The 22701-nt window shown below is 54.2% G+C and overlaps 1 protein-coding gene across 2 annotated transcripts in view; it reads right to left on the bottom strand.

The window, feature by feature from the left end:
• Window positions 1-22701, bottom strand: part of EML1 (EMAP like 1) — a 137316-nt gene that overhangs the window by 60545 nt on the left and 54070 nt on the right. For both annotated transcript variants that reach the window (XM_084887449.1, XM_084887450.1), the window contains exon 2: window positions 1909-2091. In XM_084887449.1, the coding sequence (XP_084743575.1) occupies window positions 1909-2091 (183 nt within the window). The remainder of the gene's footprint in view (window positions 1-1908; window positions 2092-22701) is intronic.

Genomic DNA, 22701 nt, shown 5'->3' with positions numbered 1-22701 from the left:
AGGCCCACCCTGCACTGGCCTCTGGGGTCTTTCTCCACTCCTTGCCCAGACCTGTTCTGCTTTGATTTACTCTCACTCATAAAAAGGATGGCACGAGAAACATCGGCCATAACCATGAAAACAATGATTTCTCCTAGGAGTTTTATAAAAATCAGACTTCACTTAAAAAAAAAAATTAAATCCTTTGATTTTTAGAGAGAGTGGACAGGAGGGAGGAACGGGGAAAGGGAGAGAGGGGGATATAACCTATAACCCAGGTATGTGCCCTTGACCAGGAATCGAACCTGAGATCCTTTGGGCGCTGGCTGGCCCTCCAATCACTGAACCCCACCGGCCAGGGCGAACTTTACTGTGAATCAAGAAAAGGTATCTCCTGGACAGCCTTCTCTTATGATCCCGGCCCCCCAATTTTCTAAAAATAAAGACACTGCAGTTTTACATGAAGCAACTACCTCGAATGCACCCTTCAGGATACAGTAGTCATCAGAATTATTTTGGGAAAGCTGAGTAGGTCAAGCATACCTAGAATAGCCCGGTTTCTATTTAAAACGCCGATTGCTCTGCCACTCAGGAGAGAAAGATGACTTAAAAGAGTTATTCAAATTGCAGACGCTGCCGGCGTGGGTATCTCACAGGGCCGGGTGGTGAGGACCCGAAGGACAGAGAAACAGACTTCCTTCCACAGAAACGTGAGCACAGCCACGTCCCCGAGGAGCAGCTCCCCCTGCGGGAGACAGGGCCCCTCCCGACTCCGGGAAAACACGGGAACTGGGAGTCACCTGTCAAATCCAAGTGAAATAAGGAAGTCCATTTTAAAGGGACATTACAGCCTGGCCGGCGTGGCTCAGTGGTTGGGCACCTCTATCTATGAACCAGGGGGTTAGGGTTCGATTCCTGGTCAGGGCACAAGCCTGGGTTGCCAGACTCCAACCCCAGTGTAGGGTGCGCAGGCGGCAGCCGATCAATGATTCTCCCTCATCATTGATGTTTCTATCTCTCTCTCCCTTCCTCTCTGAAGTCAATTTTTAAAAATAAATAAATAAAAGGACATTACAGGCCACAATCCCAAATGTTCTAACGGAAGGAATTCCACAGACAAGAGGAATTTAATTCCGCTTTTGAGTGCTGGCCATGCGGAAAAGCCATTCTGGCGAAAGGGGAGCCACGCGTATGGGCTGGAAGCAGACAGCAGGGCACTGGCTAGCTGGACAGAAGCTGTCAGGAGGTGGTTTATTTCCAAAATTTCCAAAAGAAGGTCACTACCAAGTGACTTAAACAAAACTACTGCTTTTGTCATGGTTTGTTCTGTGCCCCGGGGAGATGAAACCAGTTTCAATTTGCCAGAAGCCCCCAGGGCCCAGGAGCCTGGGGGGGGGGGGGGGGCTGAGCAGAGAAGGGGACAAAGGAAAAGAGGGTGCCCAGAAGGAGCTCACTAGCTAGTGTGTGTGGGCACACGTGTGCACGTGAGTGCGTGTGTGTGTCTGAGGGGGCGAGGATAAACCTCAGGGCTCTGGGCTCCTCGGAGAGGGCTGGCTCCGAGCCTGGCATGTGGCCCAGGCCCAGGTGTGAGGTGGGCACTGAGAGGGGCCAACGCCTCCCCAGGGCACCCCTGGGAGGGTGGGGTCTTTGCACCTGAGCTCTATTCCAGAGAATATGGACGAACAGCTGTCCTCATGCCTCGGCCCACGGAGCGTTTACCCGCCACTGACAACTGACCCCTCTGGGCCGCACGTCACCAGCACCAAGGAAACCCTGCCTGCTCTGGGGGTGACCGTCAGAGGCTGAGGTGACGCTGAGGCTGAGGCATCTCGTTCTGCCGCGGGCTCCCGCCAGCACTGCAGCGGTGCGCCGGCTGGGCCAGGCGCCCAGGAGACCGACCCCCTCGCCTCTGGTGACGCAACCACCCACCTTTGGTAGGTCCTTTCCGGCTGAGCACGGCCTGCTGCTCCTCGGTGATGTTCAGCCGCCGCACCACGTCGGCCAGCGCCGACTTCAGCAGCTGGATGTCGTCCTCCTGCATCTGCACCCGCTGCTCCAGGGAGGCGATGCGGTCCGTCACCTCCATGCTGCTCGCCGCCGAGGCGCTGTCATCTGAACCCAAGGAGAGGAGCGAGTGAGTCCCACGCACACCCCAGGGGGCCAGCCATCGCCCTGGCGAAGTAATTAAACCCCACGGGGACGGCCTTCCTGCAGAATCACGTGGGGCCTTTCCTACAAAGGGCTATGCTTCCTTCTACTGCAGTCTTCCTCCGCCGCGGGAGTGCTCCTCATTGTTTATTTGTTACTAGAGGCCCGGTGCACTCGGCGGGGAGGTCCCTCAGCCCAGCCCGTGCCCTCTGGCAGTCCGGGAGCCCGCAGGGAATGGCCGACCAACGGCTTAGACTCATTCTTATCGTGGAGGCGGGAGAGGCTCCTACCGCTGAGCCTGGCTTCTGGCTGAGTGGCATTACCCTGTGGGAGCACACTGACCACCAGGAGGCAGCTCCTGCACTGAGAATCTGCCCCCTGGTGGTCAGTGCATGTTATAGCAACGGGTTCTGCAGTTTGGTTGATTTGCATATTATCCTTTTATTATATAGGATTATTATTTTTTAATTCTCACCCGAGGATATGTTTCTATTGATTTTTTGAGAGATAGGAAAGGAGAAACATCGATGTGAGAGAGAAACATCAGTTTCTCCCATATGTGCCCCAACCAGGAATTGAACCTGCAACCTTTTCGTGTATGGGATTGATGCTCCAATCAACTGAGCCACCCAGCCAGGGCAGTGCGCCTCATATTTTAAACTGTTTCCATTGTACTGCGCCCAGCTAGCTCAGCTGGCAGAGCATGCTCGGCTAGCTCAATCGGTAGATATCAGAGAACCTCGGAGGTAGAGGGGTACGCGAACCTGTCTATTCCAACTCCCCACACATTGCCCAACCCAGCGCACGTCTTCCAGCTGTTGCTCCAACAACACGCAGGTGGTCAGATGGTCACGCGACTGTGCATACCCGCAGCCATGGTAACCACATGTTCTTGTATGGAATCGCTGATTCCCATTCCTCCGCAGGTGCCCCAGGCCTGCGTGATCGTCCCCGCCTCCCTGACCCCCGCTTTATGCCGTTCTCCCCTGGGGCACCTCCCTCCCTCCTGAGGGCTTCTGTATCTGCTGTCACCTTTGCTTAAAGCATTTCTCAACCAGCTTTTCCCATAACCAAAGTCCCCGATCTTTACGTCTCCATTCAAGTGGGAGCCCTTCAGAGAGCCTTTTATTTATTTTTAAAAAATATACTGTATTGATTTTTCACAGAGAGGAAGGGAAAAGGACAGAGTCAGAAAGATCGATGAGAGAGAAACATCAACCAGCTGCCTCCTGCACACCCCCTACCGGGGATGTGCGCACAACCAATGTACATGCCCTTGACCGGAATTGAACCTGGGACCTCTCAGTCCACAGACCAACGCTCTATCCACTGAGCCAAACCAGTTTTGGCCAGAGAGCCTTTTAAACAGCCTTACTATTGCTACCACCTGGCAATACCTCAACCTCCTTTCTCCCTTCAGAGCTTTGCTACACACTGACAGCTCCTGTGCCTGCTTGTCTGCGTCTCCTGGCTAACATGTGCACAGTACAGAGTCACTCCGCTTCCAGGTACAGCAGACCCTGTGGGACAGCACCGCCTGCAGAAAGCAAGTGCCAGGCCTGGAAACACACACCACGGCTTCTGGAAAGTTCTGGAAGGGGGCCCAGCAGCACAGACACTCTGACGGGGCTTTGCCCGTGCTTGGCGGAGGCCGATGGACAACGATGCCCTTTTCTGTGGTCAGCCAGAGCCGAGCGCACACGACCGGGGCGGGCACATGTGGAAAACCGTCAGTTTTATCCCTAAGGAATCCCGAAAGTGACGTCCGAGGACGGTGAACACCGAAGAGCGCGGGGAAATCCCAGGAAGGAAAAAGCCAGAGAGGGGATCCCCGAACTGTCCGTTCACACACGGTCCCTCGGACTCAGCCATCCAGCTAACTAACCATCCAGCTAACTAACCATCCAGCTAGCTAACCATCCAGCTAGCTAACCATCCAGCTAGCTAACCATCCAGCTAACTGACTACAGAAGCTCCGGCGGGGGCTGGAGCCGCAGCCTAGAAACAGAGCTCGCAGTTCCATCCAACGAGGAAGGTCCCCCTGGGACACAGGAAACAGCGCTCGTTAGAGAGAGCAGAGACCAGCGGGTCCGCCTCCGAACACTCATCACGCCCAGGTGCAACCCGAGGACACCCAGGGCGTCGAAGAATCAAGACAGGAACACATGCTCCAGAGAAGAGAAAATAAGATGAGCACAAACCCAAAATGGACAAAACACGGGCGCTAACAGCAAACACTTGGAGATCCGCTTCCTCCAAGCACAGACAGGCCTATGAAAACAGGCTCCATGGCAGCAGCCACCAGGAAGATGCACGTGAGCCCACAGTGCGATAGCACGCACACCTGCTGGAGTGGTTCAGATACAAAATGCTGACAAAGCCAAAGGCAGTGAGGATACGGGGCGAGGGGAGCTCTGCCGCCTGGCTGGTGGGCACAGGGATGGTCTAGCCACCCTGGAGAATGCTGTGCGGCTCCTCAGAAAGCTGAACGTACACTTACCATGGGACCTCACAATCCCCGGGCACCGACTCTGGAGAAATGAACGCTCCCTTTACAGAGCTCCACACGGATTTGGTAAAGATGGAAAACAACGCAGGTGCGCTCCACCTGGTGCAATGGACCGACGTGGCACACCCACACAGGGGGGTCCCGCACGGGGACAGAAAGAGTGACCGATGGCAACAGGCAATAATTCAGACGGCTCTCACGGCATGATGCTGAGGTTAGGAAGCTGGCCTCCGAAGGTTACACACTGTATGACCCATGTATGAGATTCCCACAAGACGGAGCTCCGGGGAACAGCGGGTCAGTGGTGCAAAGGGGTTGCGGGGAGAAGAGGGGCTCACACTGGGAGTTTGGGAGAGTACAGACAAGCTGTGTCCTGATGGTGGTGGCAGTTACAGGCATCAAGACTGTGCTAAAATACACAGAATTATTGCAAAGTGGGAATTTTGTTGAATGTTAAGCTAAAAAAAATAAAATAACTTTGTGAAGCCCTGGCTGGGTAGCTCAGTTGGTAAGATCACCCCTCAGCAAGAAGTTGGCTCCAGATGCAATATGAGGACCAGGCAAACCCCAGGAACACAGGCCGAGGAGGAAGAGCAGGGCTTCAGGCAAGCTTCTGAGCCTCAGTGAGCGAAGCAAGAATAAGAACAGTCACAGCAACCACAGCCTGGGCATTCTCGAGCTGAGTATTTGGTATAAAGTCAGTGAATGTTAATGACTTTATTCTGAAATCATCGACTTTCATTTCATTTTTGCCTGACAAAGACTTCCCAAGGAAGCCTGGGAGCCTTCAAAATCTTTGGAGTGCCCTTTTAATACCACACACACACATGTGCACACACACACAAATGCACACACACCACACATGAACACATGCACACACACATGCACTCACATACACGTATGCACACACGCACACACGCACACCTCTACTTCTGCAGAAGCTCTCTTGCTTCCTGTTTCTGTGAGAAACTACAAGACCCAGGTACTTCAAGGCTGTTCGACCCTTTTCCCCGTGGTTTTAAGGCAAACACGGGATACTGCCTGCGGCTGAGCAGAAAAGCGGCCCCCGGTGACATGTGACACAACATGCTCCGTGGTGCCAGGAGCCACAGGCAGGAAGGGTGCGGCCAGCATCTGGGACAGCGGGGAGGACAGAGAGGAAAAGACACACAGCCTTCTAGCAGCCCTCCTGGCAAGCCGGGCATGGTTGCCAAGGCCTGACCACAGAAGGAAAGATGATGATGATGGAGGCTGGGAGAGGAATGAGCAGACGAAACGATGCGCATGAGGGTAGGACTTGAAAAAGATCTGGCCGCTGTCCTCCCAATTCTATTTCACCGGGAGACCAGCTATTGCAACATTTGCCCATCACATCTCTGGATCAGATGTCATTGGCTCCTATATGACTTCACAGAAAGTGAACTAAAAAGGTAGCTTTAAGAAGATTTTGTTTGCTACATCGTTTCAAAACCTTTCAGCAAAAAGGACCCTCGCCTTGGCCGGTGCGGCTCAGCTGGCTGGAGCACCATCCTGAGCACGAAAGAGTCTTGGATTCCATTCTGATGGAGGGCACACCTCGGGGCTGCAGGTTTGTTCCCGAGGCAATGGACTGATTTTCACTCTCACATTGATGTTTCTCTCTACCTCTTCCTCTCTCTCGCTCTCCAATCAGTAAAAAATATATCCTCAGGTAAGGATTTTGAAAGAAGAATAATAAAAGCTATTATTATCTTAAATTTTTCTATTAATTTCCGTTAGTATAAAGTGTTTCTGTTTGGAGTACTATACAGTGATACTACCATAGCACTGACAGTCTTCTAGGCCAGCGGTCGCCAACCGGGGTCCGTGGACACAGGTGGTCCGTGAGGTCTGAAAGGTTGGCGACCGCTGTTCTGGACTGAACAGTTCGGATTAGTTTCAGACAACATTCCCTCGCATGAGAGTTTGTCCTTTGATAGTTGAGATGAGAACTCATGCCCGGCTAGTGTGGCTCAGTGGTTGAGTGTTGACCCATGAACAAGGGTTCAATTCCAGGTCAGGGCACATGCCCAGGTTTCGGGCTCGATCCCCAGTAGGGGGTGTGCGGGAGGCAGCTGATCGATGATTCTCTCTCATCATTGATGTTTTTATCTCTCCCTCTCCTTTCCTCTCTTTGAAATCTGAAATCAATAAAAACATTAAAAAAAACCAACAACAAAAAAAAAAACAGTGCATGTGTCCTCAGCTAGTGATCACATCTTAAAAATAAAAACCAGGAAAGAATAGTTCAAATGTTAAAAATCCACCAGTGGGGCCAGCGCCAGATAACTGTTCTCCAGGACACAACTTCCTAACACTCACTGCTGCCGGCGGTCCTGCTGGGGTAATCCAGTGGGTACGTGGCTGATGGCAGACGGTAACCCTGAAACACCTGGCTTCTCGCTGTACAGCTCACCTGTTAGGTTCCCACCAAAAGCGTGGAGCTGCCTCATGTTAAGGTCAGACTCCACAGGCAGGCCGGTCCCACCCTCCCACCACCCACGTCCCTCTTCAGCGGTGGCTGTTGTTACGGTAAGCCCTTCTCTCGGCTTTTCTCAGGGACACTGTGTAACTGCTTCTTAAAAGGTGCCTCAGCTTCTGCTGCTAGCCACGATGCAGTCCCCGCTGTCCTGCTTGAGACAGCTACAATGAAAAGAAACCACACCACTCAGACAGGGCGGGACAGCGAGTGCCCCCGGGCGGGGAGCGGAAAGAGACCCCCTCTAAGTTGGGGAGACAGAGCTGGAAGCCCAGAAAAGCCAGCAGGACTAGAACAGGACTGAAGAGGAGGGGGCTGCAAAGAGAGGCAACATCGGGAACGGGGCTTCAGCTGAGGACTGACCAGCGGGATGCGGAGGGCATTCCCCAGAGCGGGGAAGAGCGACCAGCAGGGAAGAGACAGACGCCAGGGCTCACCCAGCGCTGAGGTGAGTCCCTCCACCACCAGCCCCAGTGGAGACCACAGAAGCCAGTAGGCCGGGGAGGGAACTCGGAGCATTTCACCCAAGGCCGCACGCTGGTCCCTGACAGAGCTGCTCCCGAGTAACTCACCCGCCGCCCAGCACAGAGCGCAGGGTGTCCATAGGAACCCCTAAGGTCCGGCCCCCAACCCGGCAACGTGCACAGGCCTGGCACCCAGTCACCATGGCCAGGCAGGGAAACAATCAATCAAGCAAGACTAACCCAGAAACGACACGGGTAATAAGTGATGAGACAAGGAAAATTAGTTATTTAACTGGATAATGTCTGTTCAAGAAGCCTAGGAAAGGCTGGCTATGTAAGGACAGGTATGAAAGTATGCGTGTATGTATTTATTTTACATGTATGCCCTATTTTATATTACGTATTTATACTACATATTCTACATTTTATGTTACATTTGTTTATATATATTTATGTTATATATACATATTACATAATTTTTAAAGTCAAGCTTCGAGAAAATGACAATGCACTGGATGAGATTAGCTAAAAAAAAGATTAGTGAACAGAAAGAAATAGCAACAGAAACTATTCAAAATTAAATGCTGAGAGAAAACAGATATGAGAGAGAGAGAGAGAGAGAGAGAGAGAGAGAGAGAGAGAGAGGGGGAGAGAGAATGGATGGATGGATGGATGGATGAATATGAATAAGAATAGAGCACCAGGGAGTTTGTAAGACAACCTCAAGAGTCCTGATACCCATATAACTCAAGTCCCAAAGGGGAGGGGAGCGGAGCATTTTAAAAATCATTAGAAAAATAATGACTGAAAATTTCTCAAATGTGAAGAAAGTGCTAAATTCACAGATCAAGAAGTTCAGTGAATCCCAAGCACAAGAAACATGAAGAAAATCTCACCAAGGCAGGGCGGAATCAAACCGCTCCGGACCGGTGGTGACCAGAGAGTCTGGTGAAGCAGGGACACAGCCCCTCACCTGTTCCCCAGTGAGAAACCCTTCCCCTGAGAGCGAACCCGGGACCTTCCAGTCCGCAGGCCGACGCTCTAGCCACTGAGCCAAACTGGTTTCGGCAAGGAGTCCACTTTTTAAAGTTCCACACCTTTTGTTCAATGATGAAAAGATCATCCCATTTAAGAAATGGGCAACGGACTTGAATGGACATATCTCCCAAGCAGTAAGGACACAAGGAGATGTTTAACATGGTTAGATATTAGCGAATTGTCAATCAAAGTCACGAGACCCCCTCCCTCCCCCCCGCCCCAAACACACCAGGATGGCTACAATCAACACGATGGAGAACAGCCAGCTCTGGCGAGGATGCGGAGAGATGGGACCCCGTACGTTGCTGGGGGAAGGCAGGGCGGTGCAGCTTGTGGACAACAGTGTGGTGGTTCCCCGGAAGTTAAACATAGAATGACCATTCCACCCCTAGGGTGTGCACCCAAAAGAATGGAAAACGGGGACTCGAATAGGCTTACACACCCAGGTGTTGTCACAAGGGCCGAAGAGTGGCGTACTGAGTGTCTCCAGCACATTCACACACCACACATGCACGCCGGCCTCCTGGGTCCAGGCGCCCTCCGAGGCGGGGCGCTGGCGAGGGCTGCCATGACAGAGCCACACCGCGGGGGACGTAAACAGCAGAGTGTTTTCCTCGCAGTTCTGGCGGCTGGCAGTCCAGGACCTCGGTGTGCGTAGGGCTGGCTTCTCCTCAGGCCTCTCTCTCTCCTCACCACCTTCTCTGTCCTCAGCTGGTCCTCCCTCTTTACGCGTCTGTGTCCTACTCTCCCTTCTTATAAGGACACCGGTCCTACTTCACTAGGGCCCATCCTAGTGACCTCTTTAAAGAACCATCTCCGGCCGAAGCCGGTTTGACTCAGCGGATAGAGCATCGATCTATGGACTGAAAGGTCCCAGGTACCATTCCAGTCAAGGGCATGTGCATTGGTTGCGGGCACATCCCCAGTAGGGGGTGTGCAGGAGGCAGCTGATTGATATTTCTCTCTCATTGATGTTTCCAGTTCTCTATCCCTCTCCCTTCCTCTCTGTAAAAAAAATCAATTAAAAAAATATATAAAAAAGACCCATCTCCAAAGACAGTCACTTTCTGAGTGACAGGGTTAGGGCTTCAACATATTGGCCCCACACACACGGTGCTCACAGCACCAGCCCTTCCTCTGGGAGGGATGTGCACACTCTGCTTCCTCTGGCTCCCCGGCCGCCGGGGGTCTGCAGGCCCTGAGAGGCTCCATGTGGAGCAGGACCGTCGCCGTTGCATTTATTTTGCACCCACTGTGTGCACAATGCCTGGTTTTGAATGAATAAGGATGGGTGGGTTTACTGACACTGTCCAGAGCTGACACCAGTATCTGGAGCCGCCCTGACTGGTCTCCCCAGTGTCCACAGCCGCAGTGCGCGTCTGTCCTTGCCACACGAAGGCCTTGGCTTGTAGGACATTCCTGGTCACAACAGAGCCTGATGGCCCTCTGCGCCCGACTAGTTTCTTCCCTCTGGCACCAGCGTGGACTGCAGCCTTTCCCTCTGGAACGGAATTGCATTTGTAATACTCACAGAGTCCTCAAACAGTTTCAGTCATTTTTTGCTCTAATTTTTTTTTTTTTTAAAGCAGCAGGGTGATGCTGAAATCGAACAAGACCCTGTGTTTAAGGTGGTGGCGACGCCACATTCAGGGAACCAGGGAAAGTCTCCATTCGAGGTGTGACCCGAGCCACGGCGCTCATTCCTGAGAGCGATGGGGACCGGGGGCCGGCTCCTGGGGCTTACAGGGACGATGCTCCTGGCGGTGCTCTGGGCGGCATTGCAGGCCCAGGAGGGAGTGGTCCGGTGGAATTCCTGCCCTTCTTCAGCGGTGCTGGGTGCTTCCTGGTTCCTGGGTCAACCACTGAGCCACACCTGCCAGGCAGGAACTGGTGCTGAACCCCGGCAATACCCTGGGCCACCAATCTGAGTCACACAGTCATCAGCTCGTTTTCTTCCTGCTCCAGCGAGAAGGACCTGTTCCTCGACTTTGCTCGCTTGTTCTCTGTCCCTCTCCCAGGAGGACAGGGGTGGGGACCCTTCCCTCTGCCCAGGGCCATACAGAGTATCAACTCAGCGGCTGAGCATCGACCTATGAACCAGATCACAGTCCATAGACATGTGCCAGAGGAATATCAGGGCACATGCCCCAGTGGGCTCGATCCCCAGGGTGGGATGTGCAGGAGGCAGATGATCAATGATTCTCTCTAATCACTAATGTGTCTATCTCTCTTTCCCTTTCCCTTCCCTTTTGAAATCAATAAAAATATATTTTTAAAAGGAAAAAAAAAGTTAGTCTGCTATATTTGGTCAAACATTTAATTAGCTCCCACCTAATGCCTTGGCAGAGCCGGACCAAAGGATTTCTTGGCCCTTATGTAGCCCCTGGACTGGACGTCCCCCACCCCTGCATCTACAGTAATAAAAGAGTAACATGCTAATTGACCATACCTCCATGACACCCGCCAGCCAATCAGGGGTATGTAAATTACCCCAGTAAAGATGGCGGATCAATTTGCATATGTAGGCACTGATCGGCCAGGGGTGGGGCGGGATGCTTGTGTCATCGCCATGGCAACAACGCAGGCGTTCTGCACCACCCCAGCTGCTCCGGGTCTCTGGGCAGCGTGGGAAGGCGGAAAGGCGGCTCCAGGAGCCAAGGGAAAGAAGGCCGGTTCTTACACAAATCTCTGTGCATCGGGCCTCTAGTTAGGATAGAAGGGCCTGTGTCCCCAGGGCTAGAGGAGGGCGTGGCTTGCGGAGGCACTCAGTAAGCACACCTTGGAGGAATAAGCCAACTCCCGCGTCTCCAGTGCCTGTGTGGTCCCCACTTTGTCTGCGTACATTGTTTTACTTGCTTCAGGAACTGGTCCATCACTCGATCCAGTTTCATAGATGGTGGCAATTCAGGCGCCGAGAGTGTCCAGACGTGAGGCCTCATGCAGATGTCACGAGGCCGGCCCTGACCCTCTGCCACCCCACACTGCACAGGAGGGACTGGCCCTGCCGCCCGAGCCCGGCCAGGCTCCCGCGGGGCCAAGCCCTTCTGCTGGCAGCAGGGGCTCCAAGTGGCAATTTTATAACAAGAAATGGAGCCGGTGTGAAAGATGCTGGTTACACCTCCTAAGCCAGCCCCCTCTCACCCCCTGGAACTGAGGAGCATGGCAGGATGGCAAGGCTCCAACTAGAAAGGCAAGGGCGGGGGGGTGTCTTGGCGGTGGCTTCAGAGGGCCCGGCATGCAGGCATGCGGGACCAGCCTGTCCAGGCGCTGACACTGCACTGTGAATCCAGAAAGCACAGATGGACTGGACCGGCGACAGCCAGCTTGTCTGGCAGGGCAGCACAGGCCAAGGAGAGGGGGTGTCAGAATACGACGAGGCTAGAGAGGTGTCAGCTGCCTGAAACGGGGCCCAGAGGGATGGAAACAGGAGACATGGTGGGAGGAGGGAGAAGGGAGCAGGGCTGGTCGGCCATCCACCCATGAGCTGCCTCCACCGCTGATGGAGCGGCACACTCAAGCTCCAGGGCCTGCATGAGGGACCACAGGGTGACGGAAGGAAAAGAGATGGTGCTTTTAAAGGAAACAGACACAAGGGAGGCGGAGAAAGGAGAGGGAGGAGGGCGTATTATAGGAATGTGAATCAAAGCAATCAAACAGGCCCTAACCGGTTTGGCTCAGTGGACGGAGCATTGGTCTGCAGACCGAGAGGTCTCAGGTTCGATTCAGCCAAGGGCATGTACCTTGGTTGCGGGCACATCCCCAGTAGGGGGTGTGCAGGAGGCAGCTGATCGATGATTCTCTCTCATCGATGTTTCTAGCTCTCTATCCCTTTCCCTTCCTCTCTGTAAAAAATCAATAATATATATATATATTTTAAAAGAAATCAAACAGGGGGTAGAAGGGGTGAGTGGACAACCGAACTCTACCCCTCACCCCCCAGCTGGGGGCTCAACTTCCTCAGAGCCCGGGTGGGAATGAGAATGACATGAGCCCCGTTATCAGATGACACCTGTGTGAGCACGCCGGCCAGTGACCGCACCTTATAACTGTACGGGAACATTACCAGTGTCAGCTCTGTCGTTACATGGTCCTTCACCGGCTACCAGGGTCCCCACGCTCATGGGCACACAGGCTCCTGTCACTGGCATTCACAAATACCCGTGAGAGACAGTGCTATGGCCCAGAAAGGTGTGTGTGCGGGGAGGGGGGAGAGGAGGAGGCTAGGGTGCTAATGTGGGAACGCACTGAAGGGGAGGCAGCCCGCCTCTGCTCAGCTGCCAGCGCTCCGTTCGCCCCCGCTTGCAGGCGCCGCACGGCTGCGGAGCGCTTGGTGACAGAGGAGCAGCCGGAGCTGGCTGAGCGCGCCAGGCTGGCCGGCTGCTCCGGCTGCTCCGGGCGCCGACGTGGCATCACCGGAGGCTGCACGGCCGACTCCCTGCCCCCGCGGGCAGCGCCTCCGCCGGCTACCTAACCGCAGACACACTGACTAGCGAAGGCTGTGGTTAGCCACAGACGTAATCAGAGACCACAGACACGCCAGCGAGCAGGAGTGCAGGGCGGACGCCATCTGCATGCTGGTCGGAGCGGCTCCCGTTCCATCCATCTCTCCCGTCACCTGGTGCAGGCGCCCGGAGCTGGCGGAAACCAGAGTCTCCTCCTTCCCACCCAGAGGCGGCCAGGGCGGTAAACAGAGCCGGTCAGAAGACCGGGCCAGGGTCCCGTTACCACGAAGAAGTCCTTTAACCCCGGACTCAATGTCCTCGTTTGCACAACAGGGACAAAGGACTTCTGACCTCTGACCTCTGACCTCACGGGGTCACTGCCGAGACCTCCGACGTACAGAGCTCTCATCGGGGCAAGAGAAACGTACAGCCTGTGAGGATCCCTCTGCAAGGACCGCGTTCCTTATCACCCGGCCGCTGCTCCAGCCAGCAGCTGACACGGGGCAGGGTGCCTCCTGAGGCAGCGATTCCATGGTTAGGAAGTGTGCTGGTGTTTTAAAGACATGTTCTCATTTACTTATTTATATATTTATTTCTTTTAGAGAGAGAGGAAGGGAGAGGGAGAGATAGAACATTGATGAGATGCAAGAGAAACATCATCCATCTGCTGCCTCCTGCCCGCCCCGCACTGGGGATGGAGCCCTCAGTCAGGCCTGTGCCCCTGACCGGGAATTGAACTGTGACCTCCTGGTTCACAAGTTGACGCTCAACCACAGCCACACCAGCGGGGCTGTGCTGGCTTTGCAAAACCCACAGCTGAAATCCACCTCGGGACCTTTGAGAGGCGCCCCCACGTGCTGCCTTCCCACGCGTCCCGGGCCATGGCATTGCTGCTCCGTATACGGGGAGGCAGCTGCCTGGCCGTCACACGGAGCACGCTGTCTATGGAGCGGAGCGAAAGGAAGACGCACTTCGCTCTGGGCCCACCCCTGGCTCACCGCCGACCAGAGGATGGGAGCTTTGCAGGACAACCTGGGCCTGGGAAGCGGCAGCACCTCCGGGAGCCGGATGCTGCCTGACCCCCCTGGCGGTCACCAACAGCCCCGTGGCTCTGACTATGTAACAAACCGGGCCAGTATGAGTGAGACCTGCCCAGGGAGTCCCTGTTTTTCGAGCAAAATCCCACGTGGGTCAGAGCGTTCAAAGCAGGATGGACTCCAAGGTCTGAGGCCCCGACCTCCTGTGCCCACCTGGAGGGCTGCAGGCAGAGATGGACACACCGCCTCCACCGGGAAAGCCCTCCCCGCTCCAGGGATGGCGGCCCTGCGGGGAGAAACAGCGGGGACTTCCTCTCTCCTGCCCGCCCGAACCCACGCTTCCCTCGTGTCCAACGAAGCACACACCTGTCCAATTGGGCCGGACTGAGAGGCCCGGGAGACCCTGAGGGCCGGGCATCCGAAGAAGGGCTCTCCAGCTGTCACCTGGGGGCGCTGGTGCCAGCCCCATGATGGCAGTGCCCAGCCCCACGATGGCAGTGCCCTGTCTGCGGCCTAGGAACACTTCTGCCACGGTGTGTGGGAGGAGAACAAAACCGAGGGCGGGCCCTCGCCGTGAGAGCGGGCACAGGTGCTCCCGGACCATGCTCCCCGCTTCGCCCGCAGGTCTGGTCGCGGTCACCCCCGAGAGGAAGGGTGTGACAGGAGGAAGCGAAAAGACAAGCAAAAGGAGCGGAACCTCCCTCCGAGCTCTGGGTGCCAGCGGTTAGCAGGTCAGAGCACCTGCCTGGCAGGGAGCCCCACCTTCCTCCGGGCGGGTCCGCCTGGCAGGAGCCACCTTTGACCTCTGAGCAAACACAGTGCTCAGCTTGAGGCGTCTCCGCCACGGAAGCCAGGCCACAGTCACCCACGCGCTCTCCCTCTCAGATCACAGAGCAGACAGAGAGGAAACGTCACCGACCCCAGAGCCACTCTCAGGGTCCCCCGTGATCACTGACCAGCCATCGATGGAAGCCAGCCTTCCAGACACGGCGGCTAAAGTGCGTATCTCCTCATCCCGTCTCAACAAAGACCCCCCTCCCGGGTCTCCCCAAACTCTCTCCAACGAACCCATGTTACCCTGACAGTCGGTGCCCCGTGAGAAGGTGTACGTTGGCTGTGGAGACAAAGCCTCCTCGTTCTGCGTGAGCAGAGAGGGAAATGCAAGCTCGCCTACCAGGGACCAGGCAGAGGCGGCCGCAGCTGGCTCAGGAAGGCTCCGGAATCCAGGAACTGGAGCTGGAGCACTGGGTCTGCCCCGCCCTGGCTGTGCGGCCTGGGGCAGGGCGCTCTGCCTCTCTGAGCCTCAGCAGTCCCCGTCTGCCTGCCCCCGGTCCCGGGAGAGGAAGGAGCGCACAGACCCAGCACGGGGTCTGGCTTCGCAGGAACAGTGACCACCAAGACACGCCCGCATGGTGGCCTGGGAACGTGGAAGGTCATCTCTGGGCTCTGAGCTAACCGGTCATGGGGGGCGGAATCCCCGAGGGAGGACACAGGAGGGGGCTCAGCTGAGCGGCGCGCAGCCTCTGTGTAACTCACCTCCTAACGCACTCCACTGCGGCATCCGCTCTGCCTCCCAGCTCTGTGACCTGTTCGTTCAAAAACTGCTTCATGATAAAATGGGCTCCTTTCATCTTTTTAAAAATACATCTTATTGATTTTTCACAGAGAGGAAGGGAGAGAGATAAAGAGCTAGAAACATCGATGAGAGAAACACCGACCAGCTGCCTCCTGCACACCCCCTACTGGGGATGTGCCCGCAACCAATGTATGTGCTCTTGACCGGAATCGAACCTGGGACCTTTCAGTGGCAGACCGATGCTCTATCCACTGAGCCAGACCGGTTTTGGCTTCATCTTCTTTTCGGATTTCTTTTTTAAGAAGGTGAGCTCAGCCCTGAGTCCCTTCAGGCCCTTTAACCTCCAGGTTCCTGTGAGAATGACCACCACGCCACCCCCTTCCCTGCCGTGTGTGGGGGAGAACAGGGCCAGCTCCCAGGGTTTCGGTAAGGCGGGCACTGGGAGGCCGCAGGTGAGTCACACACCTGGGCCTTCATGTTGGCGTAGGTCTAGGCGTGCAGTCTGCAGCAGCAGGGAGCTGAGGGGCCCCGGCAGCCCGTCCGAGCAGCACCGGCCACCGCAAGGCGGTGAGAAAGGGTGCTGGGGTCCGAGTGTCAGAGCATGAACGTAAGTGTTCCACTTATCTACATTTTAGTTAACGTTGGTTGGTAACTAGTCATTAATTTGGATTGGTGTAATTAGTCACGCACGGCTTCAGGACGAGGGTCCATTCGGAGGAACGTGTCTTAGAGGACGCGGTCGCTGTGTGAACATCAGGGCGCGGGCACGCACCGCGGTGGCCTGGCCTGCGACACACCCGGATGCTGCCTGGGCAGCACGCCCCGCACAAACAGCACACACTCAGGCCGCACGGGAGCTGGGTGCAGCCGGGGGTGACGCGATCGCAGCCAGCGGCAGGCGTGCGGGGCTGCGGGACGCCGCACAGCTTTTACAGAAACTTCTTTAAGTGGAAGCGCAAGAGAAACAGGCACAGGACACTGAGCCGGTGGTGGGGTCGCTGGTGCTCATTACCGAGTGCCGCGTCCTGTCACCACGGTGGCCATCCTTTCGTCGGAGTGGCAGCCGAAGGAGCGCTCACAACGCACTGTGCGCAAGGCCCGGGGTTTCCAGCTCCGCCGATGCTTAGGAGACCGCCCTGCATACCCGGCCTGCGGGTCATGGCTGTGCACGCAGTTTACAGTCTTCTTACGTCTCTACGTGTTTGTTTTTAGTTATTTTTGTCAGTTTGATTATCTACCAGATTACCTGTTCTACAACCAGAAGACCACATAAATGTCTATGCTAAGGCATTTAAGCTTTTGCCTTGAAGATTAAGGAAAGAAAAAAAGAAAGAAAAAGAAAGAAAGCTAAGTGACTGTTTTATTCCCCCCTCTCCCTGCCCCCAGCTTAACTCAAAAGCCAGCATTTCTGCACAAGCTTGTCAGGTGCTGCTCAAACCAAACCGACAGGCTGGCATTCCACAGCACACAGAGCAGGCTCGGCCACAACCCTTCTGCTCATGACAGCTCGGTCTCCTTCCCCAAGAAAGGTGGCTCAGGAGACTCCCGGGCCCCACCGGCTACTCCGCTGCCAGGGCGGCGTCTACTGTGTTCATCCCTGAGGAGGAAGATGGGGAGCTGTGGGCTGGATTTTTTTTAAAAAAAATATTTTTTACTGATTTTTATTTTATTTTTAGAGAGAGGAAGAGAGAGAAAAGCATCAGTGATGAAAGAGAATCCTGGATCAGCTGCCTCCTGCATGCCCCACACTGGGATCAAGCCCACAGCCCAGGCATGTGTCCTGACCGGGAATCGAACCGTGACCTCCTGGTTCATGGGTTGAAGCTCAACCCCTGAGCCATACCAGCCAGGTTGGACCGGATTCTTGGCAGAGTAAACCAGAGGTCCTTTCTTTGGTTTACAGCCCCTCTGCCCACTCTCCCAGTGGATCAGAGAAGGTAATTATTACACTTAGAGACACTTTATCCCTTCACTTGCTTTTAAAACCATGTAATGATGTTTCGCTACAGAAAAGCAAATTGTAACAAAGCCGTTGATAACAGATGCCAGCCACTGGGAACTCCAGACAAACTCCTATTCAGGAGCCTCTACTCAAAGGTCAGCGTGATTTCCTGGACCCTCGGAACTTGCAGCCATCCTGCAGGGGAGCCTGCATCCCCCCTCCCCCAAACCCGACCCCCCATGCCAGAGAGGCCCAGATCCTGACGGACACTGAGCCTAGGGCATGGAGCCGGGCACCCTGGGAGGGCCGCTCAGCCTGGGGCGCACAGTGCCCGAGGAGGGTCACCCGAGGAGGGTCACCCCGAGGCTCCTGGCAGGAGACGGGCTGTGAGAAACACCGGAGTGCCGTGTGGCTCCTCCGAAAGCCACGAGGCCCTTACCCACGGCCAGCCTCGCTCGGGCTGCTCCTCGCCGCGGCATCGCAGACAGCAGCCACCGTGGATGCTGCCCGAAATGGACCGTCCTGGGTTCAGGTGAAACGTTCATTTGCTTGACTTCCTCCATCTTCACCCAGTTGTTGGGGTGTCAGACACGTGTGACTCGGGGGCTAGGGGGCCATGCCTGCTGAGGCACCGTCAGCAAGACCAGGTGACCACTGGCACCCCACCCAATCTCGGGTGTGACTCCAGCAGGCTCTCCGCTCACATAGCGCAGAGGCTGCACGGCTCTCCACGCTGTGTGAAGACAACAGAGGCCGGGCTCCGGAGGATGGCGGGGGGCGAGGGGGGGAGGGTTAGACAGTATGGAAAGAAGTACACTAAAGTACACTATATGAACCCCAAAAAGCCAAAAAGACCCGGGGGAGACCAGGGGGCCCAGACAGACTTCTCTGGGTGTGGAGGCAGAGAAGGGAGAGTGGGGAGCACTTCACGGCATGGCCAGGCAGATTCTGGGGTGCACCAGGCACCCCTGAGCGTTTCACTAACAAGTACCCGAGAGCCCACTCCCGGCGGGGACGGGAGGCCCAGCGGCGCCCGGCTCCGGCAGGGCCCCAGGCACCGGGCACCGGGGAAGAGCCGCCGCTGCACGGGACCGGGCTGTGAGGGTTGAGTCCCGGGAGGCAGAGACTTGGTCCTAAGCACCCAGGGGTCCCCCTGAAGGCGCTCACAGACTCGCACTGGCAAGCACTCACCCTGGGCTCCGGCGGAAGGGTAGCGGCTTGGCAGGGGGCACCAGAGAGAAGCTGATTTGTGCGGCTGGAGGACAGCTATCCCTATGTTGAGCTCTCCTCTCACACGGCCGAGTCTGAATCTGCATCAGACGCCACTCGCTCCACCCTTATGGCTCTGAGACCTGCCCCACCCAACTGTGGGACCACCCGAGGCTCTTTCACTGGCAGCCAGCCCGGGCCCACATTGCAGTAGTCCTTAAAAAACAGAAAACATAAACAACTCTTGAGGAGCTCCAGTCAAGATTGGGGGCGCGAGACACAGGGAGTATCTGGTCTGTGTGGCTTCAGGGTGAGGGCAGGAGGGACAGCCAGCATCGTCTCCATGTGGAGCCCTCCCCTCACACGGCCAAATCTGATGCTCTCTGGCACCCCCACCCCGTGACCAAGGCCATACACGGCTGGCCACAGTGTACCCTGAGACCTTTGCTGAGTGGCCTCAGGCTCAGCACTGGAGCCAAATCCGAATCTGCAGGGGCCTGGTGAACACCACGTGCCCACCCTGGCTGCTCCCTGAGACCCTGCCTCACCCACGACATACCACCGAGGCTCTGCCAGCAGCAGGGCAGGCCGTGGCAGGGCTCGGTGCCTGCCTCCTGCGGGCCTGCCCCAGGCCAGGCACGGGTAGAAGCCGGTCTCGGTTCACACGGCGGCCTCTCCCAGCACATCCAGGACCAGCCAGGCAGCTATCAGCTGAAGATCGCTCTGTGGTTCCTAACAGGCAGTGACTGACATTGGCCTCTACTAAGGATCTTCCCAAGAGGCCCAGAGTCCGCACGCCCAGCGGCCGGCTTCAGGCCACAGTAGAGCACCAGCTGATGAGCTCCTCGAGCAGCCACCCAGACGGTGTCTGGGCTGGTGTCTCGGCCGGCACCGGTTCTCCCGGTGGAATCCCCACTCTGTGGTCAGCCCCCGCACAGCAGCTTGTAGGCTGTGGCCGTGGCCAGTTCTCACAGCCAGTCAGCCTGTGGGGCAGTCCCACCCACTGACATGCCAACAGCAATTAATACTCAACCACAACAAGACAGCACACACAACCCACACAAGGGACACTCCTGGTGCACCTGGCTCAGGTGATCAGGACACCTACTAACTACTTAAGGCTACCCTGTCAAGACTAGTAGATGCAGCAGATCTACCTAATATACAGAAACAAATACAGAGAGGCAGCCAAAATAGGAGCGAAGAAACATGTCCCACATGAAAGAATAGGAAAAACCTCTAGAAAAAGAACTAAATGAAACAGAAGCAAGATACAGACCAGATTCAGAGTTCGGAACTCTGGTTAGAAGACTGTGCAAGGATCCCTGGCCAGGAGGCTCAGTTGGTTGGAGAATCATCACGAGGTGTCAAGGTTGCGGTTTTGACCCAGGCACATACACAAAACAACCGATGACTACAGAAACAAGTGGCACAATACCCTGATGTTTGTCTCCTTTCCTCTCTCTCTTAAATCAATACATTAAAGGGAGGTTTGCTCAAAAAACTGAGTACTTCAATAGAGAGATAGTAAACATAGAAAGGACACAGGATCCACCTGGCATGGCTCAGTGGTTGAGCATCAACCTATGAACCAGGAAGGAGGTTGTGGTTTGATTTCCAGTGAGGGCACAGGCCTGTGTTGTGTCCCCAATGTGGGGCATTCAGGAGGCCACCGATCAATGATTCTCTCTCATCACTGATGTTTCTATTCCTCCCTCTCCCTTCCTCTCTTAAGTCAATAAAAATATATTTTTTTAAAGGCCATAGAAACTATAAAAAGGAACCAGTCAGAAATGAAGAATACACCAGAAGGACTCAATGGCAGATTAGATGAAGCAGAGGATCCAATCACAAATTCGGATGACAAGACAAGTGAAATACCCAAAAGGAAGAGCAAAAACAAACAAAAAATGATGTGATTTAAAGGACCTCTGCAAAACCATCAAGTGTAACAACTTTAGAATGGGTTAGCAATGAGATCAAGGAAGAAATAAAAATATACATAGAGACAAAATAAAGATAAAAACACCAAGTCCCCAAGTTGTTCTAAATCCCCAAATCTATAGGCTATAATGAAAGTAGTCCTTACAGGAAAATTTACAGCAATGCAGGCCTACCTAAAGAAACAAAAAAATCTCAAGTAAACAATCTAACGTTACACCTAAACAAACTAGAAAAAGAACAACAAAGCCCAAAGTGAGAAGGAGGAAGAAAATAATAAAGATCAGAGCAAACATAAATGAAATAGAATCTAAAAAAAAAAAAAAAAAAAAAACAATACAAAAGATCAATGAAAGCAAGAGCTGGTTCTTGGAAAAGATAAACAAAAATGACAGACCTGTAAGTACCCAATAAAATCAGAAATGAAAGAGAAGAGACAACTGACACCACAGCAGTACGAGGGATTGTAAGAAAATATGATGAACAACTATATGCCAACAGAATGAACAATCTGGGAGAAATGGACAAATGCCTAGAAACATACCTTCTTCCAAAACTGAATAAGATACAGATCATCTAAGCAGACAGATTATTACGAGCGAAACTGAATCAGTAATAAAAAAATAAAAAAAATCCTGATACAAAAAAGTCCTGGGTAGGATGGCTTCACAGGTGAATTTTAGCAAATATTCAAGGAGGAATGAACACCTGTCCTTCTCAAACCATCCCCAAAAGTTCAGGGGAGCGAAGGCTCCGAAGCTCATTTTCCGAGTCACCATTAACCTGATTCCCAAACCAGATCCTGACACTACAAAAGAAGAAAATTATAGACCAATATCCCTGAGGAACACAAATGCAAAATCCTCAACAAAATCCTAGCAAACTGAATTCAGCGATGCATTAACAAAGATAAAAAACAAAGGAAACAGCCAAAACCAGTTTGGCTCAGTGGTAGAGAGTCGGTTTGCAGACTGAAAGGTCCCAGGTTCGATTCGGGTCAAGGGCATGTACATTGGTTGCGGGCACATTCCCGGTGTGGGGGGGTGCAAGAGGCAGCTGGTCGATGTTTCTCTCTCATCGACGTTTCTAACTCTCTCTCCCTCTCCCTTCCTCTCTATAAAAAAATCAATAAAATATATTAAAAAAAACACACACACACACACAAAAAAAACCCAAAGAAAACAGAAACTGACTCATAGATACAGACAACAAACTGATGGCTGCCAGATGGGAGGGTGTCTGGGTGGAAAAGGTGAAGGAATTAAAAAGTACAAATTGGCAATTACGAAACAGTCACGGGGATCTAAAGCACAGCACAGGAAATACAGTCAATAATACTGTAGTAACTGTGGAGTCGGGTGGGTACTGGAAATATCAGGGGAACACTTTGTAAAGTATAGGATTGTCTAGCCACTATGCTATACACCTGAAACTAATGCAGAATAATATTGAATTCATTGTCGTTTTTAAAAAACACCTATAATAGCAGTAAAATGAAATAAAAGAAAATTACCCTTGGACAGCATGCGTGGTCTTGAGTAAGCTGCAGCATCCCTCAGTAAGTCCCTCCAGTGTTGGAGGAGATTACAGCGGCCGGCCTGTGTGTGGAGGCCCCCTCAACCAAAGAAATAGGCAAACAAGCGAAACAAACTGCTATAAAGACGCACTGCTTTCACCAGGGACGCAAGCACACACGTGCCCTCCACTCTGCGGTCACGGAGGGCTTTGCCTGCGGCGCAGCGTTTTCACTCTGCAAACAGGAAGCGTGCTCCGGGAAGTCCTGAGGGGCTCCCGGCACCCAGGGTCTCCCCTGCCCTCCGCGAGCACCTGAAGACGGCCCGGCCCTGGGTGTGTGTTCGTGTTTGACTCGCCGTTCAGCAAGCATTTACCATGCACACACTCTGTGCAAGGCCCCATGG

The sequence above is a fragment of the Pipistrellus hanaki genome (assembly GCF_964339955.1).
Source record: "Pipistrellus hanaki genome assembly, chromosome: 1".
Taxonomy (NCBI): domain Eukaryota; kingdom Metazoa; phylum Chordata; class Mammalia; order Chiroptera; family Vespertilionidae; genus Pipistrellus; species Pipistrellus hanaki.
The sequence above is the reverse complement of the archived record's forward strand: the minus strand, read 5'-3'. Positions and strand labels throughout refer to the sequence as shown.